Source organism: Rhinolophus sinicus, linkage group LG02, assembly GCF_036562045.2.
Source record: "Rhinolophus sinicus isolate RSC01 linkage group LG02, ASM3656204v1, whole genome shotgun sequence".
In the NCBI taxonomy this organism is placed as follows: Eukaryota; Metazoa; Chordata; class Mammalia; order Chiroptera; family Rhinolophidae; genus Rhinolophus; species Rhinolophus sinicus.
The window spans coordinates 41,159,813-41,183,736 of NC_133752.1; the positions used below are offsets into that span (position 1 = coordinate 41,159,813).

The window sequence follows — 23,924 nt, forward strand, 5'->3', positions numbered from 1 at the left end:
TCTGGCAGTAAGCAGTTTCATCGCTGTAAGGCTATTTCTCAGAATGTCAGAGTTTGGGGGGATCTTGAGTTTCTGGTGAACTTTACCACTGACATTCATTTTTGGCTTTGTTGGTGATATTGAACTTACATCAAAAGATAATGAACCATTTTTTTGCTGGAAACCTGCTGTGTTTCAGATCCATTAGGAAAGAGAAGGAAATGCTCTGTTCTATGTATTGCTGTGAAGACCCTTTCTAACACTTACTGATGTCAGATACAAATACATCACAATCTAGGCTGAAATCAAGGCAATTGAAACACCACAATCCTTTTTCATCTGAAAATGTATTTTTTTCTCCTTACCTTGCTGTACAAACGATCCATACACAAACCACATAGAGTTGTAGAGAGTAGTTGAAGTCATTGATCCCATCTGTAATCGTGGTGGATTAAGCCAATTCAAGAGGTAGACCAGAAGACCCACCAGAAGGACTGTGCCAGCAATGCAAGCCCATAGAGAGAGATCAAATGGTGCAAGACAGGCAAACATATCCACTGTCTTTTCAGCCCTTCGAAGCAGTACTCCTACTGAGTAGTCCATATAACGTGTTGTAAAGTCCACCACATTTTCACGATCTGGGGTGATGGTTAAAGCAGAAATCCCTATGTCAGCTCTCTGAGAAATTGAAAGAGAAAAGAATATATTAACAGTGTGACAAACTATTTGATTTGTGGTACTTCAGCTTGCCTTGAAGAAAAAAAAATAGATGCTTCAGGCAACATCTTCATCTTTATATAAACTGAAAAAATTGCAAAGATTTCTTAGAGGTGCACTATGGGTGAATTTTGCATTTCTTACTGAAAATCTTGCCCCACCAGAGTCAGACAAATTACCTTGTTCATATTAGTGAAATAAGCATGTAAAATCAGTGAAGACTATTTCAGACACAGATAACACCTGAAGGAAATTTTCTTTTTTCCTGGGGTTATTTTATCAAAGCCATCATTAACACAGTGGCAAAGGCAAAACTTATTCTAAGGAATTCCTTCTGAGAAAATGTTCCCGAGACATTCAATACATCCTCGACAAATAAAATTTTAGGTAGCTTATTTTAAAAACTCAACATAGCATTTTAACCTTGGTTTAGATTTTTCTGCATCAGAATTTCTATTACTGAGCACTAAACATAATAGAGTTCCTTAGAGCTTTCACATAGCACTGTTATGTCATATGTCAGAGGTCTCTACCATGATTTTATTGTATAAACCTCAGAAACATTTTAATGAACAATTAAAGATTAAGGAAACATAATTTTTCTTCAGGTAATAACCCTTCTCTCAGTGTGTGCCTCCTTAGATGCAGTGATAGCACTCAGAACTACAGTATATGCTAATTTACTTATTTAAAGTACATAGCAGAATTTCAGCGAGAGCACAGAAAAATGACTTCAAATTTAAATTCTATGATACGAGTAACATATTAAAATACCTAAAAGATGGCATCTTCTTTGAAATAATGATCTGTAGCTGTGATTAAAGCCGTGGGAAACTCCTTCCAGACAAGTACAAACAATAGTAAATTATTTACTGAATATTTTCATGATTTTTCTTTTTATTATTTTATGAACAAATACAAGATGTGATAAAAAATATATGGTGAATGTTTAAATAAAAAAATTTTCCTTTCCAACACTTCTTCCTGATGTATGGTCTTTGTACTTGTTGTTCCCGCTGACGGGATTGACCCTCCAAAAGTTCTTCAAGTCAACTCTTATTCACATTCATAAATCCAGCTCAATTATCATTTCCTCAGGGGAGTTATCCATGATTCCCTTTGATCAGAATAATAATTCTTGTTGTTCACACTATCAGAAGCCTATATCCTTCACTTCTCTAGCAGTTGTGACAGTTATAATTTAAACATACTTGTATGATTCCTTGAGTGATGTCTGACTGTTTTACCAGACTGTAACTCCATGAAGGTAGGGATTGTGACTTTGCTTTTTCAAATTTGACATATTCCTGGTATCTACCACATTTATGTGGCATAGATTCATGATCAATAAACACTTGCTTCTCCTATGAATGAAGATGGAACATTCACTTGATGTTCATTACCCAATTCTTATAAAACTTTTCTTTCTTATTTCTCAGCATTCCTAATAGCGTTTTTAAAGAATAAAAAGAAAATGATAACAAAATTTTGCCAAGTTTTATAGCAGTGATGAAAAATTTATATCTTGATTAATAATTACTTCAAAACTTAAAACTAAGTTCTAGGTTTATTAACATATTTATATTTATGTGATTTGCAATTAGCTAAGGTAATTAAGAGTTTACTATAGTAGGTTAAATATATTACAAATCGTTAGTGTTAAAAGTGACTATTTCTATTTTGATAAAAACCAGCAGTAGGACTTGAGTATAAGTAATTTTTCAAACTATTCTAATTACAATAGTTATAATACTTTCTTTAAAAGGAGATATAAGATTTGCATTCCTTCAAGTCATGAAAAGGAGATAGATGGAAAATACAATGGAGGATGACTAATAAGCCATATAATTATTGAATCTTGAAGCTTAAACTTAAAGAAGGTAAAAAACATTTATTTTAAATTTAATATAAATGATTATATCTAATAAGTAATCACCCAATTTATACTTGAACATAATGCTAAGGACATTCATTATACAAATAGTTATGTGTTTATTTAATGCTTACTATATACCTAATGCCTTGTTATATGTTCTACATACATTTTAATTACTATTATAACAATACCAGTTGCCTCATTATAAAATACACAGTTTACATTTGAAACATTCTAATAATTATACAGCTTTTATTTTATACTGAAAATCGATATCTGCTCACCTGTATTAAGTGTCTTAGTTTTGTCATCTATATACACGCATGACATTATTAACCTAAATAGATCTGGCTGATGACAATCTTTCAAATACTCGAAGGACACTATCTTATTCCTTACTTGGGAATATTATTTTAAAACTAAAAATAACTTCCTTATTTGATCACTCTTCCTAAGATATGATTTCTATATACCTCAAAATACTAGCCATTCTCCTATGAACATACTCCAATTCATCAATGTTTCCTCAATTGATATGGATGATATAGTTTTTTAATGAAATTCAACTATGAATCATTTTTATTAGATGAATTACAACAATGCTTTATACTAAAGTTTAAATAAATTTTTAAAATATTTTTAAATGAAACTGTCAATCTTGAAGTTCTCATGAGTTCTATGCAATTGATTTTGAAGCAAATGTTGGATTTTATATTTGTGCCTCATACATTTCATTCTTTGGTTCTTTGTATCCTTCATATCTGCCTGAAATATTTTGAATCTTTACCTATCAGGCATCATATCAGTTTTTTATTCTACTGGCTTTGAGTTATTTGGAAGTTAGAGAAGCAGACTTTTAATTGTTCATTCACATTACTGGGAAAATATTGATGAAAAGTACATGAGCAAGTTCTCAATATTGCCTCTAAAGTTCTACCCACTTTGGCGATGGTTCATTAGTTAACACTCTAGTTATTTTTTTAAATCACCTGTGATTATTATTCATTATAATGTGATCATCCAGTCAGTTTTCTCCATATAGTTTTTAATTGCTTTATAAAAGGCATATTGAACACAATATACATATGGGATCAGATATCAATCTTCTCATGAATAGCTAATGCTATCAAAACAGAAAATGAACTGCTTTATTTTCTTTTTAACCACCTACAACATGTCTGATTAATAGTCCATTCTGTAATTTTATCAGAGAATAAAATCAAACTCAGTGCTCTGTCAGAATGATTTTTTTTTCTTTTTTGGGGTTTTGAATATACCAATCTCTAACTCTATAATATATCACTTTTTCATGTTTTGTACATATTATGTATAGTAACTCATATATCTCCTCAGGAAAGGCATTCATTCCTCCCTAGGATATCATTCATCTGGACCTGGAAATTTGAATTTATTAAAAGTACCTATCATATAGCTTCAATTCTGTTAAGATTTATCCCCCTATTAGTCCCACCTTAAATATTTTTTTGTACAAAGTAGAAGAAAAAAATTTTTTTCAGTTAATAACTGTGGGATATTTTCCCTTTATTTTTAACACAAGTACATATAAATATGGTAATTTATGATCATATGTAAAATTAATCTAATAATTACAATTTTTTCTTATTAACATTACACCTATTGTCTTTTTTAAAACATTGTTTTTATTAGTTTCAGGTGTAGAAAACAATGTAATAGTTAAACATTTATCATTTATATCCCTCGCACAGTGATAACCCTCCTTCCCCCATCTACTACCCCTCTGACATCTCATACAGCCATTACACTTCCACTGCCTCTATTCCTAATGGTGTACTCCACTTCTTGTAACCATATATATATACATATATATATATATATATATACATATATATACATATATATAATTATAGTTGACATTCATTATTGTTCAGCTTCAGCTTCAGGTGTACAGTGCAGTGATCAGGCATCTACATCATCCCTGAGGTGGTCTCCCTAATGAGACAAGTGTACATTGATACCCTACAAAATCTTTACAACATTATTGATTATGTTCCTCAAACTGATTTTCGTATCCCTATGGCAATCTTGTGGTTACCGATTGTGCTTTCTAATCCCCTCACCTTCCCCCTTATTCACCTCCCCATCTAGCAACCCTCAGTTTTTCCTCTATGTCTCTGAGACTGTTTCTGATTAGTTCATTCATTAGTTATTGAAGAGTTTTGGCACATATTTAACAAGCACTAGGTCAATTCTTAAATCATATATATTCTTCTGTTGCTCTTCACAAGAATGAACTGTTCATAGCTTTTTAAAATTTCTTGGCAACTTTCTTATATATCATTTTATATTCTTCGGTCTTCAAATAATGTTTTAGTGTAAAAATTTCAGGTTTGCTTGGGAAAAAGCAAACTTGAATAAATGCTAAAAGGAAGACAGAGTGCAGATAGGAGGGAAAAGGACTGAAGAAAGGGAAGGAGGGGGGGGAGAAAGAAGGAAGAATGATTTCAAGTCTTACATCTTTAACTAATGACACATGACATGACTTTGGGTAAGAGGCCAAACCTTCATCATTTTAGATTACTCATATATGTACAATGAATAGACTGGGATTGGTAATATAACAGTCCTCTTAATTGAAATTTTAATGCTAAAAATTATTTATTGAGAATTTATTATATGATTATTCTATGCTTGCTGGGAATATAACTATTTTATTCTAAAGACTTGAAATCTAAAGACTTTAAAGATTCAACAGAACTCACCAAGTAAATACAGCATATCAATTATTACTATTTACAGAAGAAATTATAATAGAAAGTACTGAGGCAAAGGAAAATGATCAAATTTTCAAATTAATTACAAATTATTTATTTTTATCAAAGTCAAGATTGATGTATTTCTTTGAAAGAAACATAGATATGTTTTAATATGTCACTGTTATAAATTAATGTTTTAGCTTCAATTACAAACACATAACACAACATCTATTACTTTTCAAATACATCACTGGATATGAATAAATCTTCAGGCAGAATCAATGGAATTGTGGTTAAAATAACTTTTTTTCAGAAAGTGAAATCACATTTAAATTCCAGAAAATTTAAAAACAGCAAAATATTATAAAGAAGACATGCAAATCCCAATAAGGTAACAACCACTGATGGAACTCCTGTAAAATTCTTATATATTTTACACTTCTATGTAAGGTATTTGTGAGCTCATTGAAAGGATGGTATTAATTTGATTATAGTTTAGTACACAATAAGGCAACTAACCAATTAAGACTAGTAGTAAGGATATTTTGTTACTACTACTATTACCACTGCTATTTAACACTTATATAGTGCTTACTATATACTAAATACTTTTCAATGAGTAATTCAATTAATCTTCACAAACACCTTGTGAGGTAAATACTAAAATTACCTCCATTTCATAGATAAGAAAATGAAGCACAGACAGATAAAGAAACTTTGCCTGAGGTCATACAACTAAAATCCAGGATTCAAATCGAGGCAAGTTGTCTTCATAGTTAATGTGATATGAATATAACTACCTTCACCCCCAAAGTAATTAGCCCACTAACCTGAGCATTGTTTTAGAAGAATCCGTAATGTCTCCCGATTTGAAATGACTCTTTTATCCTGCCCTCTAACAATTTAGTCTAGGATTATATCTTGCATTTAGTTACTGTGTCTCTTAGTCTTCTTAAATCTGGAGTAGGACTGGAACCTCTGTTCTCTAAAGGACTGATTGAGTTCATCTGTGAAACACTATAGGTCTGGTCCCTTTTTGTGGGAGAGTTCCTTGATGACTTTTCTTGTGGAAATTGGTCTAGGTTCTCTACTTTTTAGTTAATTGCATTAGCTAAAGATTTGTCTCTTTTGTTGCTATTTTCTAAGAGCAAGAATTTAATTAATTAATTTATTTATGTATTTATTTATTTATCTACTATTTTTTCTGTTACCTTCTTTCTCCTTTTATTCTTATTTTTATCGTCTTTATTACATTTTTCTGTTAAAATTTATTGTACTTTTCCTAGCTTTTGAAAACAGAATTAAATATATTTATTTCCTTTGATATTAATTTTTAAGACTATGAATCACTTCTTTAAATATTCTTTATAGATTCAGGTATGTAGTGTTTTCATACTTAAAAAAAAATTCTATACTTTGTATTTCACCATTTTCTGAAGAGTCATTTAATAAAAAACTTTCTTAATTTCAGGTGGAAAGCTTTTTATTTGTTTTTTTTTCAGTTTTATTTATTTACATCAGAGAAATTTATTTGTAATATATCCCCTCTATGGAAATTAATGTTTTCTATGATCAATTTTAAAAAAAAATGTTTATGTGTGTTTGAAAAGATGTTATACTATCAGTATGTCATGTTTGATACATAAATATATGTAAATATATGATGTATCTTATTGTGTATATTATTTATTATTGTGTGAGTTTGGTTATATTTACTGTGTTTTTCCCTGTGGCTTTTCTTTTCTGTCTTTTTTTCTTTTGATATTTAGAAAGGATTGAAATTTTATTATAATAATTAGCTTTATATGTATAATTTTTATAGTGACTTTACTGCTCACTTCTTTTCACTTGTTAATCTATCTTTTTTCAGTGTTAAATGAAATCTGTGAATTTCACTTATTCCCTACACTACAGTTAATAATGATTTTCTACTTTCATTTTTAGAACATGATTTTATGTTATTTAATCCATATTTCAAACTTTGTTTTAGTATCAATTCTACAACTAACTATATTAAATGATCACTATTAGTCACTTTGCCAAATTTCTCCTGTTATCTCTTGGTTGAATGAAGATCATACTCATGTAGTTTCATCAGGAGGGTTCAAGTGTTTGCTATTCTCTTAGTGCTTGGATGTTCAGTTTCTCCATAGTCATGAAGGAGTTCTTTAATGGATATAAAATTCTTTGCTTGTATTTTCTTTTTTTGATATTCTTGGAAGTGCTTCTCTAGTGCTGGCTTGTTTTGTGTGTTGCTCTTGAGAAGTCTGATAGTAATTTAAATTTATCACCATTAAATATAATTTGATTTTTGCCTTGAAGATTTTTTCCTTTGTCTTTTAACTCTAATAATTTTACTAAGATACAGCCCAAAGTTTATTCTTGTGGGTCAGCTTTTCTAGGAACACTAAGTACAGTTAAATTTTTTTTTATTTTCGGAGTCTCCTTAGATTATAGCTATAAACATTAGTTGTATCATTGTGTATTTTTTCTTTTTCATAGACTTTAAATATGTACATATGTACTTTTTACCTGTTTTCCATTTTGATTCTTTCACTCTGAAACTTTTATTTCTTTATTTCATTTCTTCCTTATCATTCTTCAATGTAATTTAATCTATTCTTTTTTGAGCAACTTGTTATTTATGTCTTATAATTTTTGTCTTTTACTTTGTCTTTCACTATATATCCTGAGGTTGTGACATTTCTTTGTCATTTTGGCCATTTTAGTGGTTAGCTTTTGAATTTATTATTGTATTTCTTAAAAAAAATCAAATGCTGGTTTGAAACATTTAATTCAATTTGTAGTGTTATGTTACAATTTTATTTTTCTTGGTAGCTCTGGTTGTCTGTGTGAGAACTTCAGTCAACATTCAGAATGTATTGACTCATCCTTTTTCTTCTTAGAGTAGTTTTGAATGAAATTTGTCCAATTACTTTTCTATTCCTGGATAATTTGTATACAAGTTTCCTAGTCCAATAGTACTTTGTCAGTGTAGTAACATGTTCTTTCTTTAATGAAGGATGCTAGTGGTTGGGGTTGCCACTAGCATCTAGCAGGGGTTAGTGTGTATTGTTTCTGTTTAGTATTTTCAGAAGTCTTAATTTTCCTCTTTTATTGTCCTCTTTACCTTCACCACCACAACTCCAAGGAGCACCTATCTTCTCTATCTTCTCCTTCTCCTACAGAAGTAATGTTTTCCTGAGGGCCCTATCTTGGCACACTTATTTTTATGTCCTATTTCCATAGCCAGTGTTGTGGATTACCAAATCCCAGATCTGTGTTCAGCACATCAACACGTGATATTAAACTTTGTCTTTCTGAGGGTTTTTTTGGGTCTACTTCTCACATGTTCTCTGTTTCCTTCTCTTCTTTCTTATGAAGTCACTTATACCACCCCTCCCTCTCTTCTCACATCTAGACTTGCAACTTCACCTGAGACTCCAGTGTTATCTCTGTTGGGATTTGATTTTTATATCAAATATGCAATAAAATTTTATTGATTTTATATCAAATATGCAATCATTGGACTTTTTTTCTGGGTCATCTGATAAAGCTACAATTTCTTAGGAGTGCTGCTCTGAACTCTGATAACTTTTGGGTCATAAAAGGCACCCTTCCTTACTTTAGCGTAATGTTAAATTTTCCTCTGTTGTTTATTTGGTTATACTATTTGAGCTCTAAAAATGGGAAGATAGATGTTTATGCTTGCTTCAACATCTTAAGGGGGGAGAGATATGTAAATTTTCTGTAAATAAGAGAGATCAAGCTCCTAGAAACATTTTTTCTACATGAGAAATGAATCTCTACTAGCTATTCTCCTAATGATTCTGTGCAGTATTAAGTAAAATATAAATTGCATCAGAGATACATTCAGATACCCTCATACAGATACCAGGAGCCTCGGTGGTAACTCCTCCCTTGATCTAGTTAGGTACTCAGTTGTTTGTTTTTTAATTAGGAAAATCTTCACTCATGTTAAAGCCTGTTACTATAATATCATCAAATTGCAAAAGAAAAAAAAAGGATAAAAGAAAAAAAGGAATAAAAGAAAGGGCTCAGAATCAAGAAGACTTAAAATAATTGAAATCTGAAACCTGAAGAATCCAAATAGCAGGCTAGAGTAAACAAACCCATGATTATCTTTCAAGGCATGGCTCTACTTCTAAATATTCATTCTGATATTAATATATGAATTCACTTCGTACATTCACTGTTACATGTTAGTGAATATTTAAAGATCCTAATTATTATTTTGATGTTGTAATAAAAGATGTTGCTCGTTCTCTTCAATATTAAAGCTAACCTTTGTATTTAGTAGTTAAAATACTCAACCTTACAAAAGGAAAGAAGGGGTACATTCTCTGTTGCATCAACTACCTTCCTAAACCATGAAAAGTTTTAATACCCTCTTTCATTTATGGCGTATTTCTCTGTTTACAATGTGCAGACCCACAGAGACTATTATTTTATGGAATAAGTATCTTAAATAAACATGGCCAATCAATCTAAACACAAAGCCTTAAGATCATGTTCATAGATACATAACTGAATTTCATGGGTGAAATGCTTTTTAAAAGTTACTTAGAATACCTCACCCAAATCTGCACTCTTTTTTATGCCTGAAAGTTATCTTACTCATTACTTTTAATCCCAAACCAATGACCAGAAATAGATGAAAATCTAGGTAATAGATGGCATTTCAATAGCCAAGGGTGGATTTCAGGATTTATATATCCTCAAGTTATGAGATTTTCTCATCACAGCACTAGTCTTTATATCACCTTGGCTTTGACTGATGCAGGAGTCTGTTAATTTATATCCTATAACACACCACATCTTTTTAACTCTACACATTTTGCTGACTTTTTGTTTGTCCTTTTCTGGATGTTTCCGTCAAACCTGAGAGCCATTCCTGGACAGCATCATTTCCTTCAGCAAATATTCTCTGTTCTTTAGTTTTGATTCAAGACTTATTATTCACTACTTATCTATGCTTGCCATCTATTAGACCAAGTACTTAATGATTCAAGCCCTTTATCTGATTGAATTGCTCCTTACTGTTTGCAATGTCTGCCAATTAAATATCACCTGCACATTTAGAAAATTGTTCCTACTACTATTCACTAAGCAATTTGCATATACATAATTTACTCCCTTTCACAGACCTCTTTTTATCTTTTTCCTTCATCAATATTAAAATCTTCCCTTATTAACAACAAATATATTTTTTTCCTCTTCTACTTACACAAACACACAGTTTGTGTGGTCTCCCGTATCTATACTCTAGCTCCATCTTGTATATTTATATCTAGTGGATTATTTTTGAACACTCACCATTTAGACAAACAGACATGCATTCTTATGACCATAGGTACTTTTTGAAGTTCCTGCCTGACATACTCTGGGAAGTTCAATCAGTCCATTAATACTTATTTAGTTTAATTTAAAAATTAAAATTTTAAACACTGTCTAATTTAAAGTATCTATAAGGGCTTCTTTTCTCTTCACACGTTTTTATCCTGACTCCCTTTGCAAACTATTCATTTTACAAGGCTTGTAAGCATTTATCACTGGGCAGTTGAATGTATGGAGAGGTCTTTGGTGAGGGAAGTTTTATTGGTGGATACAGATATTTTCAAGGATGGTTTGCAATAAGAAAAATATAATCAAAATATGTAAGGACTTTTTTTTTTTGTAATACTGAGCATATTTGATAGTTTTCAGGCATCCCACTAAGGACTCTCTTCATCCACAAGCCTTCTCTTGATCCCAGTAGGGGGCTTACTCCATCTGGCTTTTGTCCTAGCTAACTATCTCTGCCTTCTCTAAACCAAGGGAATCATCCCAAACATGACTTCTTAGGAAACAGAGATGAGAATGGTGAGAAACGTGGTACATCTCAAAACTTGTTCAGGTGGCACAGACAGGCCCGACTCCATGGGCCTCTCTTTATGCTTGATGGCTTCCCAACTTCCCCTAGCAGTCCCCTTTCCAGTGTGGATGGGAAAAGGGGCAACTCATCACATTCTCAGGTCCTCTAAACCCTCTTTCCATAGTGAGCTCTCTTCTCCCTCTAGATTTTTTGTCTCTCCTAGTAGCAAAAGTAACAATGCCAGTCCTCCTTATCCAGGCTCAAGTGCAATAATTTAGGGCCTTAAATAACCATTTTGTGCATGATGTTCATGTAATCCAACACTCTCAATTTAATTTTTATAATAAAGATGAGAGGAATAGCCATATTTCCTAAACATTTTTTTTCAGCTGTAGACAGCATTCACATGGGTTCCAGATGCACATTTGCTAATTGTTTCTAGACAATTTCATTAGGGTGTTCTTTGGGTACCACAAAATTAAATTGTCTACAGCCAAACTCTGTATCTCTGCTGCCCTTTTCCAATCTGCTCTCTTTCTGTATTCCCTATTTCTGTCATTGAGTGTCCATCTGCTCATTTTGCTCTACTCAATTTCTTACTGTGTCTCAACACCTCCTTTCTCTTCTCCAAGTTATCAAGTTCTAGTAATTATATCTTAGAATACTGTTTTCTCAAAATCATTCTTTTTGTTAATCTCCCATTGATGTTGTTTTGGTTTAGACACTCCATTATTCCTCCCTAGATTGTTGAAAAGGCCGTTTGTCTATTTCTTTCTTCGCTCCAATGTATCCTCGTCTCTTCCTAAGCTATCTTTCTTATACATAAATTAAATCCCATTTTTCTTATGTAAAAGCCTTTTATAGTTTTCTCTGTAGAAATGATAAAGTCCAAATTCTTTAGCATAGCAAACATGCTTTTATAATTATCCCTTTTGTTGCCTCTCACACTCCTACTCATCTTCACGACCTAGCTCAAATTTCTCCCCTCTGTGAAATCTTTTCAACTGTCCATGCACAGCCTGCCACTCCGCCCCTGGGTTGCCATAGCACCCTGTATGTATTACCCTACGGCATTTATAGCACTATGTTTTAATTATGTACTTACACATTTGTCTTCCCTGTACACTATGAGATCTTTGAAGGCCAGAACAATGTCTTCCATCCCTTTGAATTTATGATGCTAGGCATAGTGCCCAGAATGTTGCATGCATTCAAAACCATGTGGTGATGAATGGATGAACAGAGGGCATTCTGCTTGGCATACAAAGTAAACACAACCTCAGCCTTCCGGTTTCCAAAAGAGAGACTATGAAAAGGTCTCTATATTTGTATCAATATCTGTATCTTATCTGCATCTGTATCTCTACCTCTATCTATATATAGATCTATGTCTATGCCTATACCTATATCTGTATCTATATCTATCTCATGTTCCAAAAGGCAAGTCTAAAAGTAATGGAATAGGTGTACTCAGAAGACAAGATTACCAGGAGATGGGAATTGTTTGGAAGCCTTATGGAACAAAGCATGAGGTAAGCTGGGTTTGAAAACTTAGGAAGATGAATTAAAGACAGCCAAGGCACACTGAAGCTGAATGTAATCTATATGGAGTATGATAAAATGTAAGGCGGAAATGGGACACAGACTGCAGAACATAATGCATGCCTTTCTAAGGTGTTTTAATTTTTCTTAGAAAGAGAGAGAAAAGACAGAGTTTTAAGAAAGAGCTGAGATTTTTTTGAGAAGTTTAGAGATGCAAATATTTTTAGTCACTCCCCAAATCCTCCAAATAATCTTATTTTTGTCTTCTATTCATACCCATCCAAACTCCATCTGAACCATCTTTGAATGTGCAGGTCTTAAAAACCTGTGCTGAGTTGTTTTTGCGTAACATTTTCCTCACTGGTTTATTAAAATGTGTTTCAAACCAAACTTACATTGGAGCTCTGCTCCCCTCTGTAAACTCATAGGGGGGTTAAGTACTTGGACTTTGGGTCTAAACTTCCTGGGTTTGAATTATGAATTCTCCACAACTTGGCTAAGCGACCATGGGCAAGTTCCATTACCTCTCTCTAACTCTGTTTCATCATCTGCAAGATTGGGGTAATAGTACTACCCACCTCATAGGGATGTTGTGAGTACTGGGAGCTAATAAATTCAGAGTATATAGATAGAATTGCATCAGAGTAATAAGTGCTAATAATTATTACTCGGTCAATTTCAAACTATGTTGTTAAGTATATTGCTGACTGAAACATGTGCCTCTAATTCTAGTGATGGTCTATCTTTATTATAAAACACAGCATATAAAACAGTTTCAAACTACATAACAAGGAGTCGTAGCTTTTTCCTTATAAAATCACTAACCATTCACATTTCATATACATACCTTATTAATTGCCCTACTCCATTATAATGTTACATTTCATTTTACATTTATATTGTCTCTCAGTTTCCTCTTTTGAAACTCTAACTTCATATGTTTTATAGATTTACCTACTGAGGTCTTGGTATTTTCTTATGGATTTTATGACCTCTTCATGTAGCAGTGAAGAAGTAATGCTAAAAATTCATCAAACTTTTGCAAACATTTTCCAGCCTATTGTTTGTAAATTAATTGTTACCGTTTTTGATTTGCTAGTGATTTAGATTTTTGTGTACATGTAACTATTTTTAGTGTCATGAACATATACCATTATTTTTAAACCTTTGAAAGATATCTTTTGTTTTGCTTGTCCGGTATCCCTTCTCCCCATCTCTGATAACAGCGTCCCCAGTTTTCCTGGGGAATCAGCATTTTCCTCATGCTTACATAGTGTTTTACACTGAGCTTCTCCTACCCTCAGTGCTCAAGGTGGGCACATGGTACAGGCTGGCAGTGCGAGCCTCGCCTCGCGCTGCCCTCAGCTAGCTCAGGACCATAAAGGGTATATAAAACTGAAGCTCTTTGTTGGACCAGTTGGTAGAAGAGAATCGATGTTTATACTGGGATAGATAAGAGGATGAAATCTAAGTCTGGACTTGCTGAAAGTCACTTTGCCGACACAAAAGGAGAGCCTGCCTGAGAATTGGGACAACACAATACAAAGCAGAGCTGAGATGCAGAGAACGATACGAAGGCCTGAGGAAGTGAGCCTGTATCTCATCCCTGGGTAGCTGAGCCCTTAAATTATCTTTTCACTTCAATTCGATTGTCATTTGCAACCAAAGACATCTAATTAATTTAGCTTAGAAAGTATGGGAAGATTATGTTTAAGATAGAGCATACGTGAGCCTGTTTTGAAGCAGTGAGGAAGGAGCAAGGATGTGAAAGAGATTTGAGATATAAGAGAAAAAGAAGTAAAGAATGATAGAGGGGGCAATTTAATTTTCACTCTATGCTGATTAGCCTCAGATGTGTCTCTCTACCCTAGGTTCCTTAGCTGAACTCCAGTCTCATGTATCAAATACTTATTTCATTTTATGTTTGGAAAGCTCCAAGTAGTATATCCATTGTAGTTAAGAGAACGGGCTCTGACGTCAAGCAATTTAAGCTCATATCCTAGCTCGACTTATTAGCGACGTGACTTTGAGCAAGTTACTTAAACTTCTGTGCTTGAGTTTTCTTATCTATATAATGGAGATCATAATTATACCTATTTCATAGAATTGTTATGAGGATTTACGGAGTCAGTACCCATAAAGATTTGGAATAGCACTTGGCTACTTTAAAATGTTAGTTATTATTATTACTCATTTCAAAAATATTAGTTTTGATTCCACACTCCCCACTTGCCACCCAAATATTTTCTTCCTCAGTTTTCTCTATGCTAGTAAATGGTCGCACTCTCAACTCAATTGTGGTGAAGTGGGAGTGACTAAATACGGTGAGCTATATATTCAATGATTAAAAGCTTAATATGATAGGAGTAAAAGTTCTAAGCTTACCTTTATAATAAACATGGAAACTTCTTTTAGATAAGGCTAAACTTAGAAGGTTGTAGCAGATTGATTGATTTTATTAAACAACAATGAGATACTATTGGAAGATTTTAATTAGACGAGTGTTATTATCCAATGTATGTCATAAAAGATCCCTTGACTGCTATTCATTCTTTGATATTAAACTATGTTCTAGATACAGAGGTTTTAGTAGTAAATCAAGGTATAAAATCTTTGTCCCAATTAAGCTTACATTTTAGCAGGGGAAGAAAGATGAACAAGTAGGTACATAGCAAGATGGTGATATGTGTTACACAGAACAGTAAAATAAGACAAGGGGAGAAGCAGTGCGGAGGGTAGAAATTGTTCAAATAGGGTGGCCGTGGAAGGCCTCTCTAGTAACTTTTCAGCAGAGAATGGGGGAAAAAATGAGGTGACGGGAGAGAAATCTGGAGGGAAAGCCTTCTAGGAATATGGTCCAGGAGGTACAAAAAGCCAAGTTCAGCAAGTGTGAGGAAGAGGGAGGAGGACTGTGGGCTTGGAGCACAGTGAGTGAGGGAAAGATAGACGAGGTCATGAAGGGAATTAGTAGGGTAGAGTATGCAGATAACTTTAAGGATGGTTTTTACTCTGAGCCAGATAAAAGTTATAAAATGGCTTTCAGCAAAAGAGTGACTGGATCACTCTGCTGCTGTATCACAAATATATTGAAGGCAGTCAACAGTGGAAAGAGGGAGACTAATTGGAAATCTATAGCTGCATTCCAGGCAAGAGATGATCATGGCTACAAGTAAGGAAGTGAGTGGAGCTGGGGAAAAATGGGAACAAAGGGAGTCTTTTTCTGCTTCTGTGGCTGAAAAAGTGAGATATATAAAGCCTTGAGTGAGATGTCATTGGCTTTGCTCTTTCTCTTTGCTCTTTCCCACATAATCTATCAGCAAATCCTGTCAGTTTGCCTTCAAAATATACATTGAACTTTATATATACATATATATACATATATATATATATACATATACATACACACATATATACATATATATGTATATATATATACATACATATATATATATATATATATATATATATATATATATATATATAACCTGAGGATGATTTTACCAATCTATAAGAGTCAGCAGATAAGAAGAAGCCTATTTGTCTTCCCTGTAACACATCCCTAAATTAACTTTCTTGATTAATCTTCTCAATAACTTAATTCCTCAGATGTGGACACTGCAACTCAAGAGGTTAAAAAGTCTCTTAGGCTCACATGGCTAGTAAATGTGTCACCAGTATCCAAAACTAATGTCTGTTTCAATTCAAAGCCTTTGTGTTGCCTTTAAGGACGAGAAAATAAGTAGAAGGATTTTGAGGTTGAAGAGTAACAAAACAAGGAACTCAGACTGGATTCTCACAGTCTTTGCAGTAAACCATGAGTTATAACAAATAAACATAAAAAGGGTGTCAAATATGGATAGTAGCACTAGAAATGGTCTTGAAAAGTGTGGAAAATGTTTGGAATAGTCATTCTAGGGATTAAAATAAAGAACCAATACTAACGAATTAAAGGAGACTGGGGAATCAGTGAAGGCTCTGTTGATTACATTAGCTACTAGGGCACAGGCACAAACTCAGTCAGTGAAAGTGCTGTGACATGCAGTAACACATTGTTAGCAGTAACACATTGTCTATGTGTAGGATCCTAGAGCGGGAATGGGGATGAACACGGGAGGCACAGAAAACCATCAAGAATGTCAGGATGCCTTGGGCAAAATTTTATCCTTACCTTGAGTTTTCACGGAGTGAAAATTCACTTCCATCATTTTCATGACTTACTAGAAGCCATGAAGATTTGCCTGTTTTCTCAGATACTCAAGGAACCTGATTTCTGTTCTTCATTGGTGAGACGCTATGCATGCAATTTCTGTTTTGTTTTGTTTTGCCAATTATGTGTGCTTTCTGAGGGGTACTTATCTTATCATGTTCACCAGACAGACTTCACAATATTTACTTCTCATGCACTGAAAACTTTAATACTTGGCTAAATATTCTTCTTCACCCTGAAACCTACCAATCTCCTAAGAGATTTCAGTATCATTGTAGATGTCTCTTACACCAATCATTGTAGGCTATTTTTTTAATAGACTTTATTTTTAAAAGCAATTCTAGGTTTACAGAAAAATTGAACATACAGTACAAAAGTCCCCATATATCACCCCCTCTTGGTGGCATGCCACCCCTCCCACCTCTGCCCCAGAACAGTTTTCCCTATTAACATCCCTATTAATATCTTGCATTAGTGTGATATATTTGTTACAATTGATGAACCATTATCAATACATTATTATCAACTAAAGTCTATTGTTTACATTAAGGTTCACTGTTTCTATTGTTTTTGACAAATACATAATGTCATGTATTCACCATGACAGTATCATACAAAATAGATTCATGGCCCTAAAACTCCCCTGTGATCCACCTACTCATCCTTACCTCTCTAACCTCATTTTGGGCCATTGTCAACTCCAATTCCTTTTGTCTCCTAATTCTCTGCTAGGGCCCAAGATAAACTTCTACATTTCAGTATCTAGTTACCTCTTTCAATCCTACTAGGTCTTTCATATCCTCACTTATATTTCACCTATTTGTCAACCTTATATTGACATTCTGGTTAAGTTTTTCAAAATTTTATCCAGCTCTATCTTGTCAGTCATGACCATGCTTCCTTGAACATTTTAGCTTTTCTTTCATCTCACTGAATTTCCTTGAGAAGTTTATCCACCATATTTTAACCTTGCATGGATGTTTTAGTCTTACATTTACTTTCAGCTGAAGACAGTGACTCTATTGTGCTGACTAGTAGCAATGAAAAGTGGCAGTCTTACATAAACTTCAGTTCAATCCTCAGCAACACCAATCTATCCTTTAATCTCTTTTGATTTAGCAATCACTATCATTTCCCTCAATATCTAATTCTCCCAATCTCCTGTAAAGGGTTACATAATACCTCTGCCCATTACTGCCAACAGACTTCATCTCCTATTATTAAGAAATTTGAAGCAATGACAGATAATCTTCCTCAACTTCCCAACTTCTTGCCTATAGATTTAAGGATTATCGGATACATTCTCACAATTTTTTTTTCCCCAGTATCAAAGAAACATCTTTACCCCATCAAAATCAATTCTCAGTCTAAGATTTTACTCTATCTTCTCTGGGATCTTTATCTCTCACATATTAGATTCCTTTTCTTATATTAAATTCTTCTTTGTTTTCCTCCCTTAGTTTATACTCAGGTTCTCTTAACTGAAAAACAAACCAACAAAAGTCCACTAAAATCAATGATGCTTCCAACTGTTATCTCTTTCTCTCTTCTCCTCACCATCCAAACTTTCTGAAAGAGTAATGTTAAAGCATGTTACTTTCACCTCCAAATTTTTCCATAATCTTTTGCAATCTGGCTTCTTTCCCCTCCATGCTAGCAAAACAGTTCTGTGGTAAGCCACCAACAACTTCCAAATAGACAACCTAGTGGACATTTTAACGTCCTTATGACACATATATTTTTCACACTGCTAGTCACAGCTTATTTTTTGAAACTCTCAGCCCAACTGACCTCTTCTCCCATGGTTTGGTCATGTTTCTCTGACTTATTTATTATCAGTTGGCTGTTCTTTATAAACTCTTCTTTTGTCAATTCTTAAATGGTGTCTTTCTTAGGGCTTCCTCCTAAAATCAGCCTAGTAATCTTATGTACATTTTCTTTTCAGCAATCTCACACACTTTCATGTCATGAACCATCACTCCCAGGCTGATGACTCCCAAATGTATGCCTCTTGTTAGACCTTTTTGGTGAGCTTCAGAGTCATATATCTGGGAATATCCCCCAAACACACCCAACTCATCCTGACATAAATTAACCTCATCCCTTTCCTCTCTAAATCTTTTTTAGCAATCTCTTTCCCAATTAGTTAGATACCATCCTCTTATTTATTCATACTACGAGCCTATGAATTATCCTCAAATCTTGCCTCCCCGTCACCTTAGTCAATAAATTATGTTAATCCTCCCTCTTCTATGTCTTTAATTCCATATTTTTCACCCCATTCAGATTATTAGTACCTTAGGACACAGTCTCATCACTTCTTGCTTGGAGAGGGTAAGGGGGATCAAATATACGGTGATGGAAGGATAACTGACTCTGGGTGGTGAACACACAATGGGATTTATAGATGATGTAATACAGAATTGTACACCTGAAATCTATGTAATTTTACTGTCACCCTAATAAATTAAAAAACAAACAAACAAACAAACAAACAAACAAACAAAAAAACCCTCCTAAATCTTGGCCTGCTTCTCATGCTATTTCTCACCTTTCTGTTTTTGGTAAAGCTTTTTTGTCTGTCAGTAGACATCCTTTGCTTTCTGTCAATTCTACTTCACCTAGATGATTATTACTTATTATTCTCTCATCTCCATACATGTTTTCTCTTTTAGGAAGTTGACACTTACTTTACCCCATGGCTTCCTTACTGTTACAGTCATGCCTCTAACATTGTACTTTCTGCACTGAATCTTAATGATCATGTTCAATGTCTGTGTTTCCTTTTAAACTAAGAGGTCCTTAAGGGTAAGAACCATGTTTTAGTTATCTTTGTGTCTCCAGTGCTTAACATAGTACATAGCACATAGAGACCATCAATGACGTATGTCTGTCATAGATATCCTTATCTTATTCACACCTGCATTCCTCCATAGTGCCTTGACCATGGCATTAATTGGTATATGTTTAAAAATATTTATAAAATCCCCAGGTAAATATATGCTTTCTATGTTGAATGCATTAATGAATTAGAATATCTATGGTGGAAATATATTTACCTTTTAAAACTAAAGAATTGCTGAACTTCATATCAACTATATAAATGAGGAAACCTATGTGGCCCAATGCAGGTGATTTAAAAAACCCCTTCTATTTTCATCTATCAACTTATATGACAAGGTTTCTATAAAAAGAAAAAAAAAATAGAAATCTAATCTTGAGGCTAAAATCAAACATATTTGTTTTTTAGCAATGTCACTCAATTTATTGAAATCCTCCCGTGTTATATGTAGAAAATCACTGTGATCTATCAAAAACAAAATGTTTTTAATGATCTAGCATTCGACAAATAAATTCTTATTTTTAATTCTGTTTGTTATATTTTTACACGAAACCATATTACATAAAAGGATTGTAGCAACACCAATGTTTCCACTGTCCCTTAGCTTGGTGCTTCAGAGAATATTTGCACTCAGAGCCACATGTCAAAATGATTTAGCATGTATGAAAGAGATGATCGTATTTTATAAAGTAAGGGAAGGTTGATTGTATAAGGGATGGGGGAAATAACAAACACCAGGGTCATGTTTTCAGTCAGATCATTTTTAGGAAAGATGACTTATAAGAACTAAGAATATGGAAATTTATTTCCTATTAAGCTACGTGTATCAGTTTGCCCCTGAAAAGTCTTCTAATCCACCTTAAGTATGACTACCGCACTTTGAAAGCTGACCAAAGAAGGAACTACATAATACAACAACATCTAGTTGTCTAACTCATAGTTCTCTTTGTTTCCTTAATTTTTTGTACTTTTAAACTTGATGCACTTGTTATCTCTTATATTAAATTCTTTGTGGCTTTTTTTATTTCTTCTCTTCCCTTTTAAACCAGGGGAAAATAATTTATCAGTCACATTAACTCACTCTTAACAATTGCTCCTGTACAGAGCAGAACATCTCTCTCATTTGTCTATTTCACATTGAAACATCTTTTGGCCAGACCTGTGTTCTCATAAATTTTAAGAGCATATTAATTGCAGAAAGTTATCAAAGTAGTGAGGCAGACAAGAAATAGGGAGACTTTACTACATTTTTAGTTTTAAATGGACTCTATATACATTTGACAATCATTTGCTCTCTTTGGCAGTATTTTCCTCTCTGAAAATTATGTATGCACTGAACCCCTAACATATAGTTTTAATGGGAAGACACTTTAATATGACATCAACCAAACTCTGAGGCCTTAGTGCCACCCCTAGAAACCATACAAACTCAGAAACTTTCTCTGTTTCCTCTTGGATTCTTTTTTAATGTGATGGTATGTTCATAATCATCATGACAAAGACTCTGAGAAACATTCTTCTAGTTTTGGTTTCTCCTTACGAAGACACACAATTAATCTTGTTAATTTTAGAAGTCTTATTGTCATGGATAGAGGTTTTCAATGGCAATATTCACTGTTATTTGAAATATACTTCAATTCATTAAAAATGTCTACTCTAATAAAAAATTACATAACAATAGTAAGTTCCCTTTTCTGGAGCTCTGTTATAACATTGTTAAGCCATTTTAATAGTGCTCTTTTGCTTTACAGGGATAAATATGCCTGGTAAAAGTTTTAATATAATTAATCTTGTAGGATAACCTAAATTACCTTATGATATTTTACTGCACTATTATTTGTACAACTGAATAGATATTTTAAGTTGCTCAAAATTAGAACTTATATCTCTATTGATAGTAGTCAGAATAGTTAAGGAGAGTGTCATGTACCCATACGTCTTGGTGGTCATTCTGTAATGTTGACTACCCTTTCCTTCCTAAAATGTTATCTTCCCTTGGCTTTTATGGCACCGCATTCTCTCAGTTTTCTTCTCCTCTCTCTGCCTGCTCCAACAAACTCTTATGTAGGCAATTCCTCCTCTCCCTGCTTAATAAGCATTTCTGAAAGTCTAGGCAGAATGGCTATAAATCTTCTTAAATAAAATAAAACCTTAGTGGCAATAAATAGCTTTATAGTTTTTCTGGCTAAAAATCATACATTTGTCAGTTAGCTTCTTTAAGCCTGAATTTTTAGTTTGTGAAAGGACCCTGCTGAACTTTAAGTTATCATAGACTTATATGTGAATGAAATGCATACTCTTATATGTGAATGAAAACAATTAAATAGGCTGTTTATGAAGAACTACATACAATTGCTTGTGTAGTTGTTATGTAATAAATTCTTAAAATGTTAAAATGATATTATAGTTGGAAGTGTTTTTTCCATTAGTATACTTGTCCTCTGCATTTCATAGGTGAAGAGGCAAGTCTCAAAAATTGAATTAACTGGAGCAAACACACAAATCAAATTAAAAACAGCACCAACATTAGACTAATTCTAATGCTTTTTATTGATAATGTGCATTTAGCAAGTGGAGTTTGTTAGCATGATAGCTCTTAAAGATTTTATCCACTATCTCTATAGAATAAATTTGTATAATGCCCTTTTCTTTTCTTTACCTTTATTTTGACATAATTGCTGATTTGGGTTTAGATCTGGGAGGACCCCTCAGAAATACAAAGTCTTGTGGGTTTATAGTAAAATAATGTAATATAAATTGTCATTATTTTATTGAAAGGGATGAGGATTGGTCATTCCATTTTTTATTAAAAATACTGTTAATAACGTTTTTTAATAAAATTCCATATACAATTGGTTGATTAAATAAATCGAACACAGTAAAGTTTTATAGGATATAAAAAAAAGCTTTGTTGTTTTTCCTGCCATTACTTTAAATCCTTTTAATTTTTTCTCTTCTCCATGTCTTGGAAATAACTTAGTCAGATCCTTTGTTTTTCTGAATAACTTAATCATTTCAGAAATAATTCCACTGCCTGCAATGATGGAATAGTTTTTATTGGATTAACCCACTGAAGAATAACAATTATAAATTCTGGATCAATTTTCTTTTAATTAAAAGATCTGGAGATTAACCAAACCAGGCCGAAACTATAGTGCATTCAACCCTTGAAAAACAGTAACTGCATGGAGTGAGACCAAATTTTATATGGCTTATTCATTGAAGACCCACGTCAGTTTAGGTGACCAGGGTTAGCTAGTGCTCAAGCAGAATGTCAGAATCTTATTAGATTAATATGCTAGAGGATGTAGTTTGAGGCAGCCAGGGTGGACAGATATCAAAAGAAGAATCACAGAAAGGAAGGAGACATGAAGGAATGAGCCCCCAAATCTGTGTATAAACTATGCTCATTTCATTGCCTGGCTTCTAAACTGCAAATGCATAAGGAGGACTCAAAAAAAAAAAAAAAAAAATCAACAGATAGCAACATCCATAAGGCTAAAAGAGCTGAACAAAAGATTACAATTGCTGTTTATGACAGGGCAGATAGAAACTGAATTTTTAGTCCCTCTAGATCAGAAGGGGTTAGTGAGAATGATAGCTTTTCCACAGAAACTCCAGAAGGCTATGTTTAGGAATAAAGGGATTGTCAACACCCAGGGATTTACCCTAGGAACTAAGGTAAAATTAAGAAAACCTGCCTTAACAATGTGTAAAACCAAACCTCCACAAGTTCAGGGGAAACAGTGATTTAACTGAAATTATACAATTTCAGAGATATAATGTCAAGTCTCAGCAATGGCTCAACCACAATGTTCAGTTCCAATCAAATGTGAAGAAACAGGAAGATGAAGAACTATGAAAATGTAATCTATGGTTCAAAAAAGCAATCAATATAAATTTATCCTGAGATGGCAGAGATGTTGAAATTGTAGCAAACAAGAACTTTAAGCAGTTATTATAAATATGATAAAGGACTTACAAGAAAAGCTGGTCAAAATGACTACAAAGATGGGGAATCTTAACACAGAAATGGAAACTATTTTTAAAAAATTGAAATTCTAGAACTGAAAAATAACCTATCCAGAATAAAAATGTTACTGAATGGACTTAACAGAAAACTCGAGATGGCAAAGAAAAAAAAAATCAAT

General features: G+C 33.3%; 1 protein-coding gene across 3 annotated transcripts in view; it reads right to left on the reverse strand.

The window, feature by feature from the left end:
- GRID2 (glutamate ionotropic receptor delta type subunit 2) overlaps window positions 1-23,924 on the reverse strand; it is a 1,327,069-nt gene that overhangs the window by 315,815 nt on the left and 987,330 nt on the right. For all 3 annotated transcript variants that reach the window (XM_019741137.2, XM_074323476.1, XM_019741134.2), the window contains exon 11: window positions 345-657. In XM_019741137.2, the coding sequence (XP_019596696.2) occupies window positions 345-657 (313 nt within the window). The remainder of the gene's footprint in view (window positions 1-344; window positions 658-23,924) is intronic.